This window comes from Microtus oregoni, unplaced genomic scaffold (genome assembly GCF_018167655.1).
Source record: "Microtus oregoni isolate MIOR12 unplaced genomic scaffold, Mior012 000023F_ref0000262, whole genome shotgun sequence".
In the NCBI taxonomy this organism is placed as follows: Eukaryota; Metazoa; Chordata; class Mammalia; order Rodentia; family Cricetidae; genus Microtus; species Microtus oregoni.
Genome location: NW_024543082.1, coordinates 19,320,919 through 19,340,972, shown reverse-complemented (window position 1 = coordinate 19,340,972; position 20,054 = coordinate 19,320,919). Strand labels below are relative to the sequence as shown.

The 20,054-nt window shown below is 48.6% G+C and overlaps 1 protein-coding gene across 6 annotated transcripts in view; it reads right to left on the bottom strand.

Moving 5' to 3' along the window:
* Positions 1–20,054, bottom strand: part of Boc (BOC cell adhesion associated, oncogene regulated) — a 73,566-nt gene that overhangs the window by 7,793 nt on the left and 45,719 nt on the right. For 4 of the 6 annotated variants that reach the window (XM_041673413.1, XM_041673417.1, XM_041673414.1 and 1 more), the window contains 7 exons: positions 11,916–12,062; positions 9,918–10,061; positions 8,837–9,130; positions 8,280–8,552; positions 4,066–4,370; positions 808–970; positions 302–412 (listed from right to left, as the gene is read on the bottom strand). In XM_041673413.1, coding sequence (XP_041529347.1) covers positions 302–412; positions 808–970; positions 4,066–4,370; positions 8,280–8,552; positions 8,837–9,130; positions 9,918–10,061; positions 11,916–12,062 — 1,437 coding nt within the window. The remainder of the gene's footprint in view (positions 1–301; positions 413–807; positions 971–4,065; positions 4,371–8,279; positions 8,553–8,836; positions 9,131–9,917; positions 10,062–11,915; positions 12,063–20,054) is intronic. The other 2 variants (XM_041673416.1, XM_041673418.1) reach the window with 1 other exon arrangement.

Genomic DNA, 20,054 nt, shown 5'->3' with positions numbered 1-20,054 from the left:
GTTGCCTGTTTCATATCCCTCCGCGTGGGAGAAGGCCCAGAGCTAAATCTTCTTCTACTCTTCCCCCAAATCAGAGAACTGCTGCTCTCCGAACCCACAGACTCAGTAATTCTAGTATTTTATCCCAAGGATTCCAAGCTGTAATTTTCGTTTTTCACCGTGGTTACTAAGGAGATGCTAAGAATATGTCACCAGACTCCTGGACTACAGCATCCTAACCTCATTCAGCCTGCAGCAACATGCCTCTGTGAAAGTTTGTCCCCATTGCTCAGAGCCTGCCCCCAACTGTTGCTGGGCTTACGGGAGAGGCGGCCATGGTCAGGTTGGCTGCTGCTCTGGGGGCTGGCACCCGGGTCATCTCTCTGGATCTGCTGCTCCTTGCTGGCCACGATCTCAGGTTTGGGCCGCCGTCCTGGGAGGGAAGGGATTGAGAACAGCAAGTGAGAGAGTATATGAGCCCTCCCTCATCAAAATCCCTTCTTGCCAAAGAATCTACCCAGGGCCATGATGAGATGATACAAATATGATTTGAGAGTATTGAAAGTGTGGTGTAATCCCCAGCTTCGGCCAACTCAACTATTGGCCCCTGTGCTTAGGAGGGATGGCGGGATGCCAGAGAGGTGGCTCATCCCTTACATGAAGAAAGGTAAGCACGTTAGCCCAGGCATATAAGTCCACAGAGGCAGCCACTAGAGAAGGATAGAGCTGCGGATGAAGAGCTGTACAAAGTCAACAGGATTTTGTACCCGGGCCTCCTATAACTTGCCCTGGCCTTTGGAACCCTGAGCTAAGCACTTTGGACTTTACCTGTTCGGAAGGTGACCATGGCCGTCTGGCCCTCTCCGGCACAGTTGTAGGCTGCCATCTCTACTTCATATAAACTTCCAGGATCAAGACCGGTAAGGGTGAGGTGATGTTGGCTGGCTGGAATGCCAGAGATGGTCCAGTCATCAGAGGCGTTTGTGACCTGCTGAAGAAGGTGACCAGGGTAAGGACCAGCCTCTCCTCTAGTGTCCAGGAGGGCTTCAGCCTGAGCCCACATGGGCAGGAAGAGGGGATGGACCGTGGGCCAAGTTGGGAGCAGGTGGAACTGTAGGTTCCATCTCCTGGTCTCTCGGGTAATAATCCCATGAGGGAAGCTTGCAAGGATGGCTAGAAAGCCAAGCTCAAACTGCTGGAAACTGCGCCTAAGGCCACTCCTCCCCTATCTCCTGCAACCTCCTCCTCCAAGGTTCTCTCTGTTTGCATCCTGAGTCAAACACAGAACCTTCCATCCAGATAAAGAGGGACACAGCCGAGAATGATGACCAAAGCTGTATCAATGGGACGCGCACCAGAGCGTTCTCGCCGTGAGGACACTACCTCACCTGCCCACAAGTCTCAGCAATCAGACTTCATTCTGCTCTCACATCACAGGCAAGGAGCCTAAGCTGAGAGAGCTGAGGAATTTGTTCAAGGCTGCAGAGCTAGTGATCCCAGAAGCCCTCACTCGAGTCCAAAGGGCACGCTACCTGTTCTACCACGAGGAGTCTGGGAGTAGAAAACTCCAAGTTCTGACTTAATAACCATGACCCAACTCCCTCACTCCTCAGCCCTGAGCCGTTCATTTCTAAAACAAGGCAAATACAACATCTTGAGGAATTCTGAGGTCACATTAGATGACGTGGCATGGGTGAGGTCCCCAACAAATAAACACCTAGCTTGTTTGTCTCCTCCCTTTCTGCATGTGTCACCCTCTGAGATTTCTCAACTTAGTTCTTTCTGCTCTCCATCCACGCTTTCGAAGCTTAAAAACAGGGTATATGTTAAGGATTATAAATGAATTTTTAATAAAAATTATGACAGGGTTCCAGGCACCCCAAAGGCAATGGCGAGAGATAATTTCATGCAACCCTCCATCTTTTAAGAGGGGCCAGCTCCATGTATCTCAGAAAGTCTTCCAGGATGGAAAGCTGGGGTTTGATGAGGAAAGCAAGCAGCTGGTGGCGAAAGCTCTCATCCCTACGCCGAGTATTCCAGAGTAGAACAAAACCTCCCATTCAAGGCAAGGGGATGGTCTGAGCTCATTAACATTGGACTTCCAGGATTTGTTCCAAGGGGAAAGGTTTTCACAAACTGAGAATCCCCAGTGGTGCTAGAAACCCAAACACAGTAGCCCATGTCTACAGTGGACTAGGAGATGAAACTTGTTTCACGGATATGAAAATCAGAGGACTAATTTCCAATGTCCTGCAGAAGACAGGGCATGAAAAACACACAACCCAGTTCTGACTTCTGATCCCAACATTTTCTCTTGGGTGACGACCATTAAGCTATATTACTACCACAAGCAAGAACGGCTTTCAAGACGTACTTTCCCCCTTGGCAAGTCCACCTAAAAGCTCCAACTGTTCCACAGGGCAGTGCCTAATGGAAGCCAGACTCGGCAGGGGCCCTGTCTTAACTGTCACTTCCCTGCACCCCCTCCTCCTTCTGCCCTCCCAGAACTGGCCTCATACTTCCACTGGGACCCAGAAATGAAAATAAAAAAAAGGCAAGGGTAATTAGTCACTGTCACACACACTGGGAGGGTGTACGCAGCCTCAGCCTGGCATTTCCGGATTACCCCCATGCAATGCCGCCTGCCCGCCTGTTGTGGGAGGTAGCTTCAGGGCCACCTATTGGCCTGAAAAATATTATTCTTATTCTCACACTGGCTTTTGTCTCTTGGGTACCATGCTTGGCTTTCCCTGATTTTGGCCTACAATTCACAGGGAGGTGTCTGATTACACAGGAAAATAAAGATGGGGCCCAGCCCTGCCCTGGAACACAGGCTAAACAAGGCTGTTATTTTTCATAAAACCCTTCATGTCTTTTGCTGTTCCTAGGAGTGGGGCAGAGGTGGGGATGGTGATGCCTACTTGGGAAACTACATGGCAATACATGGTGTTGCTTGGTCTCAGGAACTTTCTGATCACCTAATGTCTCTGGGAACTTCTCTGGCTCCCAGGTCTTTGGGGAGGGCAAGATAAAGAAAAGGACAGCCTGTGAGAGCCCAGCAGTGTTTGCAGTGGGGACCTGGTTTATGCAGGGTCAGAACAGTCCACCCAGGAAGGGTAGTCTTGCTTTCCTGTTTGCTTTTGGAATAGGAAAAAGTGGATAAATATTTTCAGTTCCATTTCACATTCCCATATTTTCTTCCAAGTGCACAAACCATCTTTATAAGCAATAAATAAATAAATAAACAAATAGAATTCTAAACGGATATAAACTCCACATTTAGAATAGGCTGTTGGTGCTAAAAAATTTTAATCCATTTAAAAACCAGCACTCTTCTACTATCTGATGGGATTAGAAAGAAACAGCACAAAGTTGTGGTGGGAAGAAAGGCTGTTTTATGAGGAATTTTATCTTATCTTCCTTCCACAGCCTGAAGGCCTTGGTCCTCCTCATCACGGTGTCCAAGACCATGGGACCAGCACAGCTCTGCCTCTGCAGCCTCTCGCAATCTAAAAGGCTCTCCCTGACCCTTCTACAATAGCCCCTGGACAGATTCTCTTTGTTGAGAGGATCTCAATATTGTGATATGCCAGGCTCTACTGCCTGCTGGTTAAACTGGAGCTACCTCAGTATCTGAGGACTGAGAGCTGTTCACAGCCTACTTAGCTTCCTATATCTGTTTCCCTGGCTGGACAGACTGTTTGCCCTGCTAAAGTCCCCACAGGGATGTTTTAAAAAGAGCTTGCTTTGGTTGAAAAACAAATTGAAATAGCATCACCAAAACATGGTGGGAGTAGGTGGGGAGGATGGTGATGGTAATGGGAGGGAGGGAGTTATCACTGGACTTCATTAACTTCCAGGTAAAAAGCACACAAAGCTTCCACCATGCAGACAGAGGCTCTGTGTGGGCCTCTGAGCCACCATCTGTCTGTATTGCCATGAGCATTATAAGAGGAGGTAGCGATGGGCATTTGAGAAGACAGAGGGCACAGTTGTGGTGCCTACTGGGGCCTGACTTCAGGTCAGGAGACCGAGGGACTCACTTCAGCCTCACAGGGAGAGGGTGGTACAGCGCCGTGGTCATACCTTACGATGTTTCACCACGTAGTACAGAATGGGCGCTTGGCTGCTGCCCTCATGCCGAGGTCGCCAGATCAGCTCATAGGAATCAGTCTTGGAAGTTCGGGGTGAGCTGAGGATGATGGGGGCCTCTGCAGGGGTGACTTGCTCCTCTCCCAGGCACTTCAGGGAAGTCGGTTGTACTGATGTGGGAGGCTTAACAAGCCCTAGTTTCTCCCGCAGCATCTGGTCAGGTCTGCTGGGTCTGGAGGGTGGCATGGGAGGTGTGGCAGCAACCGGCTTAGCATCCCTCCCGGGTCTCAGGGTGGTGTCTGAGGACCAAGCAGGAAAGAGAAGGGAAGGAGGAAGGTGTTAGTGGCCCTGATCACCTGCCAGGGAGAAAACAGAAGAAAATCAGAGGAGACCTAAGACCCCATCAACCACGCTCTGCAGAAGAGAAGACTGGTGCCCTTGTCCTGCCAGAAGGAAAAGGATGCATGTCTACTTGGACCAGGCCTCTTGCTGCTATTTGAAGAAAACAGAAAACAGGTAGAGTCTGTGTAGCCTGTTGCCTGTGTCTTTAGGATGTGTATTTGAGTGGTGCTGAGGTTTATGTTTAATTTTTATTGCATTTTATTAAGTGCGTGTGCTCGTGCGTGCGTACCACAGAGTGAATATGGTGGTCAGAGGACAACTTTGGGGAGTTGGCTGTCCATGTGGGTGGGTCCTGGGGCTTGAACTCAGGTCTTCAGCCTTAGCAGAAAGCGCCTTTACCTGCTGAGCCATCTCATTGGCGCAGATGTGATAGCTTAAATATCAAATATCTCCTACAGGTTCATGTGTTAAAAGATTGGTTCCCAGCCAATAGTGCATTTTGGGGGATTTGGGGCCTCTCTGGAGGAAGTAGGTCACTGTGGCGTATTTCTGAAGGTTGTCCCTCCCTCCAGTCCCTTTTTCTCTGTTTACTATCTGCCATACTGTTTCTATCACAGTAACTGACATGAAGTTTTTCCTCCCTCTGCTCCCAGACTCAGCAGATATGGAAGCTCTGCACTAAAACCTCCGAAACCATGAACCAAAACAAACAATTCCCGCCCTCTGAGTTGTTTTCTCCTTCGATGCTATTTTGTCTTCTACAGGGCTGGAGAAAGCAATGAGCACAGAAAGTTGGCACCAGAGAAGTGGGATTGAGGGTGCAGCTAAATCTGCCTTGTGGTTCTTGTGCCTTTTGGTGCTGATCTACAGGAGGGATCTGTAGAACGAATATGAGTGCTAAGAAAGCTAGGGCATAGTCCACAGAACTTACTGGGCCTCTGGTGGGAGTCCAAAAAAGCATGATGTGCTCAAGATAGAACAAGACAGATGTACGCTAGACTTAAGAACTTTAGATAGGAAAGATAGAACGAGAACACAGTGGCAAAGACTTCTCTGAAAGCTAAGTTTGAAAGCAACAGAGGAATTAGAGGAAATTACAAGGGGGTCAGCATCCAGCCCATGGCATGCTTAGTGCTAGTTGATTTTACAAGGTCTATAGCGAGAGTTAGGAAAAAAAGGATTGAAAAACCATTTGAAAAACATACATTTGGCCATGGAGTGGTTAAAGCCATCAGGGCCATTAGGAGGAAGCCACATATTTTGTACCAAGTTGGTACAAAAGACATCTTGAGAGCATGTCAAGAAATGGCTTTACATGGGATAAAACTGGACTCTCTGAGCATGGCGAACAATGAGGGCTGATGAGAAGCCAAGGACAATGGCACGGGGTTTTGAACCTACGTAATGTGCTGGCTTTGTGGGAGCCTAGCCAGTTTGGATGTTCACCTTCCTAGAAATGGACGGAGAGGGGAGAACCTAGGACTTACCACAGGGCAGGAAACCCTGACTGCTCTTTGGACTGGAGAGGGAGAGGGAGAGGAGTGGGGGGAGGGGGAGAAAGGTGGGAGGAGGGGGAGAAGGGTGGGAGGAGAGGGAGGGAAATGGGAGGCTGGGAGGAGGTGGAAACTTGTTTTTTTTTTTTCTCCTTTTCTCAATAAAAAAATGGAAAAAAAAGCTTCTTCACGTTATTCAGTTCAGTTCAAATAGAAACAATTTATGCAAAAAAAAAAAAAAAAGAAATGGCTTTACCCCACTCAGGGCCGCCTCAAGTGTGTAAAGGTTTTAAATCATTTGAAAGACTTTGCTTTGAGATGAGAACTCTCTGGGACAACCTGGTCACACGGGGTCACTTTGGGAAGTATTTCTCCTTCATCCAGCCTTTCAGGCATCCATTGACCACTGTGTTGTAGCTGGGATCCAGATGTGGTAGGTTGTTACCTGAGCAAACCAAAGACCTTAGTGCCAGCTACAAGGCACTAATTGTGTAGACATGCAGAGTGCAAGAGCTGTGAGGTCACAGAAACTTCCTCCCAAGAGGAAGGCCCGAGAGACCGGGCAGTGCAGAACAAAATCACAGTCCCTGAGGGGAGCCCTTCAGTCAGCGGCATGTGCAACCGTGGGCTACAGTAGAGCTCCAAGAAAGTGAGAGATACCCTCAAACGTGGAATGCTTGCCAAGGAAAGCAACAAGGAATGCACGGTGCTAACCCAAGAGAAAAGAGAGAGGCCAGGTGGGCTGCAAATGCCCAAGCCTGCCGAAGCCCACATCCATGCTGCCTAGAGACTGGCTACAGAGCTATGGGACTGAAGGCTCATCCTGTTGGGTTTGGGCTTTGCTTTGTTCCCATCTCTACTTTCTATGCCACTCCATCTTTTTGAAATGACTGTGCTTACTCTGTGCTGTTGTGAACAGAAAGCATAATGCTAGTCTACTCTGTAGCTCACAGCAGAGAGCTTGTCTTGAGTCTCAGAAGAAACTTTGAACTTGGACTTTTTTTCAAGATTTATTTTTTATTTGTGTGTATGCATCTGTATGAGTTTATGTGTGCTATGTGAGTGCAGAAGCCTTTGGGGACCAGAAGAGGGAGCCAGAGACCCTGAACTAGAGTTACAGGGAGTGGTGAGCTACTTGACATTGGTTCTGGGAACTGAACTTGGGTCTTCCAGTTGACAGAGGGCAGACTTGAGATGGTTCATCTTGACTGTCAGCTTGGCTTGTTTGAGAAACACATTGGAGGTTAGGAAAGCACACCTTTGGGTTTAGAGATTTAAGGTGTTTCCTGAGAGGATTAACCAAAGGAAAGACCCGCCTTTAACATAGGAACTGCCATCTTATAGGCCGAGGGCCCAGTGTAATAACATAGAGGAGAAGAAAAAGGGGGTTCTCCTTCAAAGTTGTTCCGGCTAGGGCATCTGCTACAGCCATGAACAAGTAGCACACACGAATTATCCCATTTTGCTCTGGAAGGCACCAGGACCTTAGTTCTCTTTGCTATGTTGGGCTGGGAACATGTCCTTTCACCATGAAACTTTAACACTAGCACACAATGGCAGTCTTCTCCTTTTTCGCCGAGGTGACTGGAGTCATGAATTCAATTGGGAATGCTCTCTGAGACTCTAGAAGCAAGAGCAGCGTGGCAACAATTCCATCCACAGACTTTCCCAGCCTCTGTCTCAACCCCACTTGACGCCACCCCTATCGGATATGGAGAGCTGATAATGATCACACACACAGAGTCATCCCCTGTAGTCTTCTCTCAAATTCTTTCCCTGGTTTTGCCTCCTTTATAGAAAATGTTTTCAGTAGAGGGTGTCTTTCTCGTGTGTTGCATTCCCTCACAATAGATACCCCAGCAGTACAAGGGACAACTCACAATAGGTGCCCCAGCAGTACAAAGGACAACTCACAATAGGTGCCCCAGCAGTACAAGGGACAACTCACAATAGGTGCCCCACCAGTACAAGGGACAACTCACAATAGGTGCCCCACCAGTACAAGGGACAACTCACAATAGGTGCCCCACCAGTACAAGAGACAACTCACAATAGGTGCCCCACCAGTACAAGGGACAACTGAAATGGCTCAAGCTAAAAAGGAAGGACCTACTTGCCCTTGTTTTAAAGTCCTGGTTTTTAAGCTTGATTCTGCATAATCAAAGAAGCCCACAGACTTGGAAAGCTAACTCACTTTTGAAATTTTCACCAAAGAGGTCACATGCACAAATGAAAATTTGCACACTTAATTTACTAATAAGAGAGTGTGCTTTTGATCTTGCAACTGCAAGTCACTAAGGTCGAGTGTACTTGAGGAAAGGGCTGTAGGCCTGCTCAGCTGGAGTTCCTGACATCTGGGCTGCTTACACTCACCTGGCCGGGCAGTTCTCAGTTGGACCACAGCGTGGGCACTGCCCACTTCATTTTCAGCCATGCACTGGTACACGCCTTCATCCTCAGGCCCGACACTGACCACACGCAGGGCTCTGCGAGACAGCCGGAGGCGCTGGCTGGAGGTGAGGGGCATGGCATTCCTCAGCCAAAGCACAGAGGGTGGGGGGTTCCCACGAACCTCACAGGTGAGCTTTGCACTCTGGCCCCATGGGATGACCAGCTGGGACAGCTCCACAGTGACCTCGGGGGGTTCTGTGCAAAGAACAGAGCAGAATGTGGAGGGTTGCATTTTCCCACGCCCAGAACCACAAAGCCTGGAATGAGACACTGTCTTTGAGTGGCTTCCTCCTCCTTGGCTGTGGGACTCTGCCTATGAAAGGAGTGAGTGTGTGTGTGTGAGTGTGTGTGTGTGTGTGTGGTAAGGGTAATGTCTCTAGGTGACTAAAGACCCTCCCTGAGCTAGGTTATATGCTTCCGGAACCACCAGCAATGTCAGAGGGGAAGATTAAAGAGGAGGAATCCATGGGGATGCTCACCAAAGACCTGGACATTGTAGAGGATGACAGCTACGCCGGGTTCCCCAACCCCGTTGTTAGCCATACAGCGATAGGTGCCCGAGTCCTCTTCGCTGGTGGTGTCAATAAGCAAGTTGCTCAGCAGGAAGCGAGTCTTGTTGTAGCCGGCAACACTGGACCCATCCTTGGCCCACGTGACTTGAGGTGGCGGGATCCCACTGGCCACACATTCCAGTATGAGACTCTGGCCTTTGGTGACAATGACAGTCTGGGCTTCCAGCGGGTAAATGATGCGGGCAGCCTCAGCGGTGGACCCTGGAGAAGGAAGAAGGAAATGGTCACACACATGAACTTCCCCCATCCTGTCTCTGATGACCCAGCCCCAGAAGGGTTCCGGAGATTATGGGCTTGAGATGAAACAACCCCTCTGAGGCTCACAACATAGCTAAAGCAATGCCACTTGCCAGGGGCAGCTTTTTCTCCTACAGAGAACATAACTTAAGCTCTTAACTAGAGGCGCTTACAGAGAAACAAGTGTGCAAAGAGGAAAACTGTCTGACATGCTATGAGCCAGCCAGGCCAGCCAGTGGCAGCTATGGGTTTTGAAAACCCAGAAAAACACAGTTTTGAAGACTCTTTGTCTCCACAGGAAGAGGATAAGAAAGTTTTAGCTCCCTTAACTTTGGGAGAAAATCCCCTCTGGAGCCCTGCATTAGCTCACTGAGTGCTTGGGAAACCTTAAGAGGATGCCCAGAAGTGAGAGTGTTCACACGTAAAAGGAGGAGCCTGTGGGGCCTCCTTAGATTTTCACCTGGGCACACTTTAGGAGCAGAAGGCAGGCCCAGAGGCCATCCACAAGGGCGTTGCTTGCATGAAGACACTGTGCTCTCCCTTCCTACCCAGCAAACCCACCCTTCTGGCAAAGTACGGGAGTTTTTTTCTACAGCAATGAGCTACGCTGGTGAGCAAGGCTGGGTTGCTACATCTAGGCTCACCGACCCTGAACTTAGTTTGTGGTATCCCCAGATCCCCCTGTCTCCTTTCAGCTTCGCTGGCCCTTATCCACAATCCCCCACCATCGACAAGAGAGGCTGGTCCTTACGGCGCACGCGCAGCCTGTCGCTGGAGCCGGAGGTTTTCACTTCCTGCGTCACTGGGTTGTAAGCAGCACACTTGTACATGCCCTCATCCTCCTGGCTGGCGTTGACGATTTGGAGATTCCCTGACGGCATGATCAGGTAGTTATCTGTTAAGTTAAGGGAGAAGGAAGATGAGGTGAGTTTGGACACAGAATCTTACAGTCTGAGAGTCCCCTCGAGTTAAGGGGTCCCAGAGAGAATAAAACAAAGCCGGAAAGGCTGTTCTCCACATAAAACTTGGTACCGTGACGGCAGGGTGCCAGCATACGGAGCTGACAAGCCTACAGGCCCCTCAACTGCTTGGCTGAATGCCCTTGAGTTAGCATTCGGCTGTGAGGATCGTCTTACACCCTCAAGGGAGCTGGGGGAGGGTAGAAAGGATGCAGGGCTCAGCATCAACTTGGGCTTCTGCTCTGAGTCTACGGACACAGCATGATCTTGAGGAGTTCACCCACATGTAGGTCACGTAGAAAGAGGCCGAATGTAAGGCGGCAGTGGTGGGGCTTTCTTTAATCCCAGCACCCTGGGAGGCAGAGGCAGGCAGATCTCCGAGATCAAGGCAGCCATGGATACACAGAGAAACCCTGTCTTGAAGGACGGAAACGGGGGGAAAAAAAAGTAGAAACTATGCTGCTAAAATCCTATTAAGATTGAGGCTCATGCCCACAAATGGGGAAAAGAGGAGTTTGTGGAATTGACTTTAGCCCTTCTTGCCCACCACTCTAAGCCACTGCACTATGCATTTCTTCTGCTGGAGAGAAATTCCAGTCCCAAGCCAATGTCCTCTCTATGCCCGTGATCCTGGGCTTCACTGGCCTGGCAGGCTTTGCGTGCGATGGGCGGGGCCTGAAGCGTGTGTTCAGGTTTGTTAGGCAGGAGGCAGACTCACAACTTCTGGACAGCCCAGCGACAGGGTGGCCCTTAGTTTCCTGGCAGGCAGAGCTCTCTGCCAGGCTTCCTGGCCATCAGTCAGCTCTGAGTTTCATCTTGGTGGCCCCTCCTGGGACCCATGGTGTCACCAAGCTTGGTGCCTGCCTGCTGCTGGGCCACCCAGGTGTGAGCTGCTTAGGCAAATGCCAGATGGAATGAATCTTTCCCAGGATTGCTGCCAAGCCTCTGCCAGGGAACAGGAATTAGAACCCCGTCGTCTCTTCTCTCCTCACCGTTATTTCTGAGTGGTTGGATCAGGGTGCTTACATTTCAAAAGCAGTGATCTTTCTTTTCTGAGTTTCTATTTTCCTGCTAAGATATCTATCATAAGCACATATTCCTTTCATAAGCAAAGAAATTGTATAATATGAAAAAGGTGCTCATTTTGAGCTACAAGGTCAGGGCAAAGTTAGGTCAACTTGGCCTTATGTGTAAGTTTGTTGTGGAGGAGATTGACTTAATTTTAATGGATATACTCTTCCCTGTTGGCACTGTGGACCAAACTGTGGCCTCCCCTAGGTTATCCATCCTGTCCACTGTGGTCTGAGCAGAAAGCTGTGAGAGCTGACATTATCCCGGTGCCCAGGAAATTGGGGCAGCTGTGAGGGCCCATCAAAGACCATGTGGGGGAAGATCCCCCCCACGAGGGAACGCTGAATATATGGGGACTCTGAGCTTGTCAGGCAGCCTTTCTCTCCATGCCTGGTGCCAGGGGCTTGAGCAGACAGCATCTGGAACCAGCCATGTGCCGAGTGCCTGATCAAATGGCAACAGCTTGCCAGCGCTTTCCAGGGCCCCACAAGATGAGCTAAAGTCTGCAAGACAGGACAGAGAAACTCCATCATGGAAACTGTCCCCTTGGCATCTTTTAGAGCCAAATATTAGAGTGGAAGACAGCTGGCTAGCCTGAGGTTGGGGCTGTCAACATGATCATGGGGACTCAGGGAGGAAGCAACAGCAATGAAACAAATGAAAGCAATCGGAAGTCAGGGATCCGGGGCTTGGTCTTGGAGTTCTTGCCCGTTCCTTACCTCTAGAGGCCTCCAGCCACTCCTGTTTGACGCTGTACCGGACCTGGGCTTTTGGGTGGCTCTCTGGCAGGTGGCAGGCAATGACAGCTGTGTTCCCCTCGTCCACTTCAATCACATGCTGCACATCTAACTTAAAGTCCTGGAGATCTGTGGAGAGGAAGGGAGGTTCCAGGTAGATGTGAGCAGAGAATGTCAGCACAGCATCCTAAGATGGGTTGGTGCTGTAAGTCACAATACGCTCTTCAGTATCTACTCTGGGCCCTAAGAGAATGATGAGACGTTTCCTGGCTTCTAGTGGTATACAGAGGTTCATAAGCATAGAATGCACAGTCTCATCACTGTATGGAGTGAAACGAGGGGTGTCTATAAACGTAAGTTTGGGGAGGCATGGAGAATCTGGCTAGAAGGTGACCAGAACAGTTTCTTCTGCAATACCCTAAGAGTGAACTGGTCCTACTCAGCTGTCCTGGATATGGGTCATTGTCAGGTTACAGATGTCCACGTACAGCTGTAAGAAGGCTCTGAGAATGGAGACCGAAGAGAAGAAAGAACAGGAATGTTGATGTTTTTCTCCAGTTCCTCTTAGGTTCTCACACATTCACAGTGAAAAGTGACTCCGTCACCAACCATGGTCATAGCCAAGATGCTGCTGCCCAAAACCCACAGTCTCTAATGACTAATACGCTCTGATAGAGGATAGGTAGGACTCGGTGGATGTCCTGGTGATACTCCCAGGTGACAAGGACACCCCAGGCGGCACTCTGATGTGGAATCTGAGAGGAACTGAAAGTCCTGACACAAGGTTTCAGCATCCTCCGGCGTCCCATAGCTGTTTCTACTGCGTAAGCTTTGTGTGAGGGCTGGGAAAGAATGGAGACTCATCTGGAGCAAGAGCAGCATGTTCCTCAAACAATTCATGTGTCTAAGAAACAAATCTCTTTGCATGGGCCAAATCACCGATGCTGTTGAAAAGCTGGCCATTTCTACCATACAGCCACATTTGGAACATTCTGGGTTCTCAGGATGGCAGCCGGATCTATCTTAAGAGAAGGGGTAAAGCTAATAGAACACGAAGAAAGGGTTAAAGTATTTTACCCAGACCCTCTTTTCAGTGTGGTACCAAGGAAGCCATGGAAAACCATTTTCAGAGTGTAGACCATCCCAAATTCTGCTCATTTCTCTCAGCCTTGGACGTCCTGAACTTTCACTGCAAGACTCGACCTGCTTGCAGTGCTGTTTCCAATGGGCCACTCAGAAAGGCAAGCAGGGTAGGAAGAAATAACACGGAAAACAACTGCCGCAAATAAACTATAGCCACCACAGAGGGACCTGGTGATCAAGAGACTGGCAAGGTCAAGGAGGCTGCCACTTAATAGAACTTTCTAGAAGTTGTCAGTCAGGCCACAGTTGGGAAGAAAGACCTCTGTTTTTTCTTTGTTATTTTTTGTTGGTTTTTTTTGTTTGTTTTGTTGTTGTTTATGAAAAGATCATTGCCCATTTCTTTTCCGTGTTAAAGCATTCATTCTCTAAGGACAGGGGTCATAACTTGATCATATATGTCCTCTGAGCCCAACTTGGGTCTTGGTCATATTACAGTCGATAGTCATGGGAACCAAGCTTCTCAAGTTAGATGACTGCTTATAAGACCGATGAACCGAAATTGTCTCACGAAGCTTGGTTAACATCATGAGCTGAAGGACAAGGTCCTAACACAAATGTTTCCTGAGCATTTTCAGTGTGGTTAAGGGCAGTTATTTTAGAAAAAGAATGTCTGGTACCCAGGAGGTCAGAAGGTATCCAATCCCCTTGAATCGGAGTTACAGACAGTTGTGAGTTGCTACGCAGGGGCTAAGAATTGAACCCGGGTCCTCTGGAAGAGCAACCAATGCTCTTAACTGCTGAGCCATCTTAAACCCTTCACCCCATGTGAACAAAGGAGCCTACATTTTCATTTTGCACCGGGGCCTGCACATTGTGTAGCCCTGGCCTGGCTGAGCCTCTTGGCTAGGATGAAGAATGATTTTCCATCTGAACACTGGTAATGCCACTCCTTTAAAAGCATTTCACTGAAAATACGCAAAGGTCCTGATCCTCCTTCAGGGTAGAGAGTCTTGTACCTGCCAAGTCAGGAAGCTTCCCACCAAATGAGCTATGAGCAACTGCACTTCGGGGGCATCTGGAAAATTCCCTAGGCACTAAGAAACACTCTCCTCCACGGTCTAATAAATCTAAAGCTACCCCACCAAGTGTTGTTTCCCCCCCCCCCCCCGTCCTTTCTTTACATCATCCCAGGGAAAATCGCCTGTAGCAAGAATATACTTAAACCTTGCAGATCATTTTGCAAGCAAGATGTGAGCAACTGAAAGGAGTTTGGCACCAGAAAGCCGTCTCCATCGTAATGGCCCCAGGCTCCTGCCTGCTAAAATGGAAGGCTCATCCAGGCACGGAGTAGACGGTCCACCAGGCACCCACCTCAGCAACTCATGCGAGAGCACTGGGGCCTCCTTAAGCCCCTCTTGGCTCTCACTGCACCCTCTGACAGCTGCTAGAGCAGAAACAGAAGGCTGCGCATTCGGGGTGGCATGAAGCTGGGCACCGGTCAGCCACGCAGCCCAACTCTCCCTTTGTTCTGATGCCAACATGTGCACAACAGCCCGTGTGGGCAGGGCCCTGGACACCCCATCTGGGTACCCCACTGCTCACACGGGCTGACTGGCAGGCAGGCCTCTTGGCTTCCAAACAAATAAGCAGCCCTTTGGTCTTTGCTGCTGCCCCCTCCTTGTGCCTCCTAAGCCTAAGTCTTAGCTGCCACTTCCATCACTCCCAGTTTGGCCGCGGCAGTAAAATCGAGTTTCACTCAGGGATCAAAGGCAGAGTAATGAAGTGGTGAATGATGTAGAAATCAGGGCCCCTAGTCCTTGTGTTCCTGGGCAGGAAGGAGGCCAGAGATGGAGGACACTCTGTGATCAGTAACACACTAGTCCTTATCAGTAGGCAGATGCAGAAGCATACCGTTGGCTTCATGTGAAGGGGAAAGCAACCTGCTCCCAGGCCAAGGCTCTGCAAGGCAGCTTCCTGGCCCTCAACAATGGCACACTGGGAATAAGGGGCAGGCCCTTCAGTTACAGATGGGGTTAAGAGGCCTCTGTTGGCGGAAGGGTGGGTCAAGTTTTACGGGAAATGACGAGAGGACACCTGTCCTTGCCTGTGTGCTTGAGACATGCATGGCAGGAATGTTTCCTCCACTCTGATTTTTTATCTTCCTTCACACCCCCCTTCTGCAGCTTCTCTCTGCACATTCTTATAACTGCTTCCTTAAATGGTCCCCAGACCTACTCATGTCTCTGCTCTCCACTGGGCAAAAGCCCTGGTCTCTGGGGCCAGCTCTGAGCTTACTAACATGCCTTACTGTCTCAGTACATTGTCCTTTCTGAGAAAGCTCATAGGATCTCAGTCTCTATACAGAGCACTGCCTGGTTCCTTCCCCTGAAAGGCACAGATTCCAAAGGGAAGCTGCATATTCCCACGAGTGGGTTCTGCGAGACGCCTGGATGCACTGTCTACAGGGATTTCTTCAAAGGCATGCTGTAGGTGTGTTCTACACGTCCTTCTTCCACTTAAAGGGAACGTCAGGTCCAAATTCTCTTGGCCATGAGAAAAACAGGAAAGCATGGGAAGGTGTGTGCACGTTCTTCCTCACTGCGGAGGTGCACACGTGAAAGCACAGACGGGTACATCTTACCTTGAGTCCATTCGAACGTTTCCTACTCTGTAATCTCCATCACTCTGCCCGTAATAAGAGCTCTTAATAATAAGTACAACAAACCAGGTGGTGTTGGCGCACACCTTTGATCCCAAAACTTCGGAGGCAGAGGCAGAGGGATCTCTGTGAGTTCGAGGCCAGTCTGGTCTACAGAACTAGTTCCAGGACAGCCAGGGATACACAGAGAAACCTGTCTTGAGATATTAAAATAGTAATACTAATACTAATAATTAGAACTATGAGTTAAATTACAACACTGGAGGAATGTGCCTACATATGTTCAATACAAAGTGTCAAATCTGAACCGAAGGTTTACCTCATTTTCGGAAAGTTCACAGAGCACCTGGGTCTCAATTCTACATTCTTAGTATAACCCAAACCCCAGCTTTCCAAGAGGTTCTTCACCCGGCCTTCTCCCTGAACACCCTCTTCCCTGGTGGCAAATTAAAGCCCTTTCTGTGCAGTCAGAAAAGTTGGCACCTTTGCTGGATGCTGCAGGAGTCACCCACACCCCCATCTTTGTGCACTAGGCTGAGGGCTCAAACACTGTTGCGTTCTGGCCATGCAGGCATTTATCACACATGGTGCTGTCCTAGCAGACTCCATGTTCTCTGAGATCAGAGGACAAGCCTGCACTTATCTGCTGAGTCTGGATGAGATCCATCAGATCGTGGGCACCGCATGGAGCTCACTTGGCAAAGCTGCTAAGATGCTTAGCAGCTTTTGGGCCATGGGCAAGTTTCTGGGCTCACTGTTAATTCTATTCCCCAAGGCCTCCAAGCTTGTCCTTGTGGCAACTCATTGTGTCTACGACTGAGTTACAGAGCTTGGGAAGACCCTGGGCCAATAGAGCCTCTTCTCAGTGACAGACTGACCCCGTGGTCTTTCAGTCACTCTAGACAAGAAAGTAAAGATTCCGAGTGCTTTCTCTGGCTGAATCTCTGGTTTACAACAGAGGAGAACTTGGGTGTGGCCGCGAAGAAGGCAGAGATTTGATGGCATTGCCTCAGTAAGTGGCCTCTGGAAGCGTGGAGCTTGACTGAGCTCTAAACTGCTCTATCGATGGTCACACAGCCACAAACCACATTCAATCCTTCGGTCACCTGAGATACCATAGCTCAGCCTCACCCACGAACTAGCCTTGAAGTAAAGTACTTTGCAAGTGGAAAACCACAAAAGCCGTCTGCTAAGGATAGGGGACCAAGTAAAGCTGCAGTTGACAGTGCTCATGAGGTCAGGGAGCCTGGCACCTGGAGAGTGACTGGGGTTTACCGTGACTTGGGCAGGCTTCTGAGAAGCTGAGCACTTGAGGAAATGACTAAACGCTTACCAGTGGGTAGCCAGAGCACACAGACCACCAAAACCAAACAACTGTAACTCACAAGGCTGGCCCAAACCAGTGTTTTCTATAGCAGGCATTTAGTACAGTGGTATCCCTTGAGCATCATGGATGCCACCACTCAGACATCCTGGTACTTAGGATGCAAAAGAAATAAGATTAGGTTCTGGACAGTGGGGGCTTCTAACAGATGAGAAAGGAAAGGTCAACATAAGAGTGATACCCCAGCGTGGTCCTCCCCTCTTCTACCAACAGCTTAAGTCAGGCTGCCACAAGCTGCACACAATTTAGGAAGTTGGAGATGCAAGCTTCATGCCTCACTTGGCAGACCAGGACAGTGGATAAATATGTTTGCTCTCTTTGGGATTTTTTTTTTCGCCTGCCAATCCAATTGTACAAATAATTTTGGCTCCAAACAAAACTCTTTCCCGACAGCCATGGAAACATGACATGATATTTCTCAAACGCAGTTTCTGATGAAAGCAAGGCAGTTATGCTGTCTTTTATTTAAATAGAAAACAGTTTCTATGGGTGGGTGGGGACGTTTTGCATCTGCCAAACAGATTAGCTGTCAAATCTTGGTTTTGTTTTCCCTCGGCTAAGGTGTAACTCCCCACATGTGGAAGGTGGAAGGGTAAAGAATAGAGGGGAGATGAAAGAGGCTGGGGGGGGGGGGGATCTGAAGGCAGAAAAAAAATCATAGTCAGAAAAAAAAATCATAGCCAAGACAAGAGGAGAAGAGAGAAGGCAGGAAGAGGCAAGCGTGTGAGAGGAAGGGAAGAAAGAAAAAGAATCTATTTTGCAATATTATTAAATGATTTGCAATAAAACTGGCTCAAGGCTTTAGGAATTTTTTTTTTTGGCTTGAACCAATTAAAAATATTTTTAAAAGACAGAAGAGAACATGAAATGTGATTAATCCTCAAAGACAAGTCAAAGATGGAGCCATGTCTCCAGCAAGTCTGGCAGCCATATGCACCGTGAGATGCCGGCCGCCATCCTCATTCATCTGGTTTCGGCGCTGCTGGGAGGTGGGCGGGCACACAAAGCTCCACTTTCTTTTGGACCCAATGAAATAGTTTGGAAAAAATACACTGAAGAAAGAGAGAGGGAAAAAAAAGATTTACTTGCCAACAACCCACATCACACATACTTCTCTGATCATCCAAATATAAATATAAATATAACTCAGCAATGGGAAAATTCATGTGAGTCCTGGTGGTCCGCAGAGGCAGAGCGCAGAGGCAGAGCGGGATCCCAGCACAGCCTCCGTCAGGGCCAGCTCAGGGGGAGGGGAGGCTGAAAACAAGGGAGTGAAAACAAGGGCTCATCAGCATGGCCCTTGTAACCAGAGTTCCGGGTTGGAGAGACAAGGACCCCTGCCCTGGGGACAGAGGTCTCCTGTGGCCCTCCTTTCTTACCACACGCTTGTCAGGGTTGTGACTCTCACCAGCACTGGCTTTCCCTTGAAGGGTCCAGTGGACATCTCCTAGTCTTCTAACAGATTTATTTACTCGGTTTGTGTGTGCATGTCTGTAGGGACAGCTCTCAGGAGTCAGTTGTCTTCTGCCGGCTTGTAGGATCTGGGGCTTGAGTGCCGGGCCTGCCTGCAAGTGAGGCTACCCACTGAGCCATCTTGCCAGCCCTCCATTTCACTTATACAAAAGTGTAAAAACACTTTTGGCTTCCAACATTTTTTTTTCTTAAAGCTCTTTTGTATTATCAACCTGTTTTTACACAAATTCCTTCTTCATTTTTTTCTATTTATGCCACAATCTCCTCATTAAAAAAATATTAAAAAATAGTTTTAGTGTTTTTTTTTAAATTATCCAATTTATTTTGTTTAGTCTTAGAGTTTATTTTGTTTAAACTCTGCAGAGACTTACTAGAACAAAGATTGTAAGACTTATTTATGATAAGTTTGGGACCAGCAACTTCAATTTCAAAGCCATCTGACCAGCTCTGTGTATTAGGATTAGCCAGAATTAGCACAAAGGCATAAGAGAGTTAGTTACCATTGCAGTCTAGGGGAAGCACTAGGCCACAGGACACTTCATACTATAAACAACGACCAGCGCGAAGCTGAAGGAAACAACAGCTTAGGGATGAAGTGAAAGCCCTTGGAAGGGAAAAGAACGCCCTGAGTAGGTGTTAGCACTTCCTGAATCCAAGGACACTCTTGCCCACGAAACTAAGTCTTGGTGGTTGTCACCTTCCTAAAGAATCAGGTCACTTGCTTCACTGGGAGCACGTATTTCTTTGAATTAATACTTGGACTGCGATACAAATGTCTAGGTGTCACTTGCGTAGAGCTTCCAGATGTGCTGGACGGCAGCTCCCAAGGAAGTGCGGCAGCCTCGCTCACATTCCTAGTGATTCTTCTTCTTTTTTCTTTTCTTTTAAAATTTGAGACAGGGCCAGTCTCTCACTATGCAGCCATGACTGGTCTGGAATTCAACAAGTAGAGCAAGGTGACTCTGAACTCACAGAAATCCACCTGCTTCAGCCTCTGGAGGACTGAGATTAGAGGTGCGGGCCACCATGCCTGGGTTAATTTTAACTATATTTCATAGGTATGTGTTTTAGGAGTATCCATTTAGTCGACAAGAAAGAAGAGTTAGAAACCTGGGGTTGCACCACTATCCACCTATTGTGATTTGATGGCTGCTGGGAGAGGGAGAGCTGGCTTTCTTTAACTGTGTGATTCTTGGTAGGTTGACCACACTCCAGGGCAGGTCCCACTCCCAAGAGTAGCTGGAAAACACAAACAGAATTTGAGAAGAAGAAGAAATAGTGGAGGAGAGGAGGAAGAGAGGAAACAAGATGACAGCTTATAACTGGTGGACAGGGAAGTGGGGTGGCGCAGGATCAGAGAGGACCTGGGAGAGTCAGGTGACCATGACTCTCAAAATGAATTAAAATGTAGCTGGTTTTTCTTTTGTTTATTTGTTTTAATCTGGGGCTATAAAGTTAGCTTGGTGGCTAAGAATGACTACTGTTCTTGTAGAGGACCCAAGTTCAGAACCCAGCACCAATA